The following is a 3,421-nucleotide window of genomic DNA, read 5'->3' on the forward strand; positions in this document are numbered from 1 at the left end:
TTATATGAATTTGTGTTACTTGTACAGCTCTGTAGTAAGGCCTACTGAGTTTGTGTTATTTGTACGGCTCTGTAGTTAGGCCTACTGAGCTTGTGTTATATGAATTTGTGTTACTTGTACAGCTCTGTAGTAAGGCCTACTGAGTTTGTGTTATTTGTACGGCTCTGTAGTTAGGCCTACTGAGCTTGTGTTATATGTACGGCTATGTAGTAAGGCCTACTGAGTTTGTGTTATCCTAGCTGTCTAAACTGAGGTAAAGTAAAAGCAAATGATGCAACATTAGAGACTTTACAGCTTATATTTATTTGTAACATTTATAAATGTGTTGTAAAAGAAAGCAATGAAAAGTTGTACGACCTCATCTATATGCAAATATTTACTCACAATATACATTCAAAAACTGAAACTAGTGTACAGTTATACAAAGGTGTTCACATACAACAGAAACTATAAATGAATACCAATCTATATATGTATTTCACATACCTGTATAGATGTATTTATATTTTAGAAAATCCACATGACATGGGGTACTACACGTAAAAGTGTATAAATAATAGAAAATATGTAAGTTATACACACTCTGATATACAGATCTGCACAGAAGGAAAAAAACATTACATGTAAATTATATATATATATTCTTTGTTGTGTATATTTGCTTCACATGTTTACATATCCTGTGATGTGTTTCACAGATTTCACATAAAATACAGAAACAGCTACTCTGGATTTAGATCAACAACTATATACTGAACTTACTGATTCTGTGTATATATTATAAATGACGATTACTTACTTCAAGTCAGTAACAACTCAAGGTTTCACAACTGTAAGGGAACTTCTAAACTAAACTTTAGCTATAAAAGTGAGAACATTTTCTAAAGAAACTCAACAAGTGTGATGGGTAATACTGAAACCTGAGTTTTTATTGGTTGATGAAAAGAGAAATAGGATTTTATAAGCATGTGCTCAAATAACATCTTTGCTGCTAAAACCCAAACACCCCAAAAGGATCACCAATATTCAAAGAATTACAATGTTTATTGTATAGGCACCGAACCACATAATAAATGTTTTGATAGGTTCAAAGTGTAGTGTTGTTACTTTCAAAGTCTTGCTGTAAACACTGTAAGATACATACACAAGCCATGATAAATGTTTTGATAGGTTCAAAGTGTAGTGTTGTTACTTTCAAAGTCTTGTTGTGAATGCTGTAGGATACATACACAAGCCATAATAAATGTTTTGATAGGTTCAAAGTGCAGTGTTGGTACTCTCAAAGTCTTGCTGTAAACACTGTAAGATACATACACAAGCCATAATAAATGTTTTGATAGGTTCAAAGTGCAGTGTTGGTACTATCGAAAAGTCTTGTTGTGAATGCTGTAGGATACATACACAAGGCATAATAAATGTTTTGATAGGTTCAAAGTGCAGTGTTGGTACTTTCAAAGTCTTGCTGTAAACACTGTAAGATACATACACAAGGCATAATAAATGTTTTGATAGGTTCAAAGTGCAGTGTTGGTACTATCGAAAAGTCTTGCTGTAAACACTGTAAGATACATACACAAACCATAATAAATGTTTTGATAGGTTCAAAGTGCAGTGTTGGTACTCTCAAAGTCTTGCTGTAAACACTGTAAGATACATACACAAGCCATAATAAATGTTTTGATAGGTTCAAAGTGCAGTGTTGTTACTCTCAAAATCTTGCTGTAAACACTGTAAGATACATACACAAGCCATAATAAATGTTTTGATAGGTTCAAAGTGCAGTGTTGTTACTATCGAAAAGTCTTGTTGTGAACGCTGTAAGATACATACACAAGCCATAATAAATGTTTTGATAGGTTCAAAGTGCAGTGTTGACTTTGAAGTAACTTGTTGTGAACGCTGTAGGATACATACACAAGCCATAATAAATGTTTTGATAGGTTCAAAGTGTAGTGTTGTTAGTTTCGAAGTGCAGTGTTGGTACTATCGAAAAGTCTTGCTGTAAACACTGTAGGATACATACACAAGCTGATAAATTACACATCCTGTTGTCAGCATAAAAGTTTTCACTGATCCTAAGTGCAGTGTGATTACTGAAAAACATTTTAGCATCTATAATCCGATACGTTAGACATCCTGTTCTCGGAGCAGGGGTCGAGTCTACAATCTTTTTGTGAGTGTTTTGTTGCTTTCAGGAGTATCATATCATGGTGGTGTCGCGTAAACAGTCTACTGACATGGGCGGCGATTTATTGGTTTATTTTCAGTGGGGTTTTACTTCAGTAGTTGACAGTAACATAAACACAGAAAATAAATGTGACATGTTTGGCAGTTCAACCTCGTAAGAGAAGTACATTGAAGCTTCATGCCCAATAATAACGAAAAAGGCACAGCTGGTCTTTTGTTTTTAATTTTACAACTTGTCTTTTCATTATACTTTTGGGATTTGTTTACAGGCTGAATACTGAAATATATGATTAAATAACTGATAAGATATAGTTTTACTGAAAACAAATGTTGGAAATGTATTTAGGAAGTTTTAAAGATTACACAAAAGAAATTTGAGATTTTTGGGATGAAGAATAGTATTTTTAATCATAACATGAAAATCACTTCCACTCGGACTAGTAACCAAACAGACTTGATATATTCACAAACAAATCTTTAGTAAAAATACTTCATTAAAAAATTTTAATTTTTTGTTTACAAAATACTTGTAATGTTTACTAAAGGTATACCAAATTCTGTTAAGATGCACATACTGAATTAAGAGTTATAATACATATACTTAACATGTGCAAACATGTATATGGACTCGTGTATATTTTACCGAGCCCATTGCAGAAGGGTTAAGTAACTGTGATGTTTACTGTGAAGATATCTAAAATTATAAACTGGTATTCACTATAAAGATATCTAAAATTATAAACTGGTATTCACTATAAAGATACCTAAAATTATAAACTGGTATTCACTATAAAGATATCTAAAATTATAAACTGGTATTCACTATAAAGATACCTAAAATTATAAACTGTGGTATTTACAATAATGATACCTAAAGTTATAAACTGTTGTGTAAATAAAGACAGCTGACATTAAGAAGCATGATCCTACAAATAAGTATATGTACTTGATTGTTTATAGGGACCTACAGATGAGTATATTAGATTATGTATTTGATTGTTTATAGGGACCTACAGATGAGTATATTAGAGTACGTATTTGATTGTTTATAGGGACCTACAGATGAGTATATTAGAGTACGTACTTGATTGTTTATAGGGACCTACAGATGAGTATATTAGAGTACGTACTTGATTGTTTATAGGGACCTACAGATGAGTATATTAGAGTACGTCCTTGATTGTTTATAGGGACCTACAGATGAGTATATTAGAGTATGTACTTGATTGTTTAT

General features: G+C 32.1%; 1 protein-coding gene across 1 annotated transcript in view; it reads left to right on the forward strand.

Annotated features, from left to right (window-relative positions):
- Window positions 1–3,183, forward strand: part of LOC106476516 (protein HIRA-like) — a 16,500-nt gene extending 13,317 nt beyond the window's left edge. The window contains exon 9 of the mRNA XM_013937172.2: window positions 3,148–3,183. Within this exon, the coding sequence (XP_013792626.2) occupies window positions 3,148–3,183 (36 nt within the window). The remainder of the gene's footprint in view (window positions 1–3,147) is intronic.
- Window positions 3,184–3,421: the final 238 nt, after the last annotated feature.

The sequence above is a fragment of the Limulus polyphemus genome, unplaced genomic scaffold, assembly GCF_000517525.1.
Source record: "Limulus polyphemus unplaced genomic scaffold, Limulus_polyphemus-2.1.2 Scaffold10771, whole genome shotgun sequence".
In the NCBI taxonomy this organism is placed as follows: domain Eukaryota; kingdom Metazoa; phylum Arthropoda; class Merostomata; order Xiphosura; family Limulidae; genus Limulus; species Limulus polyphemus.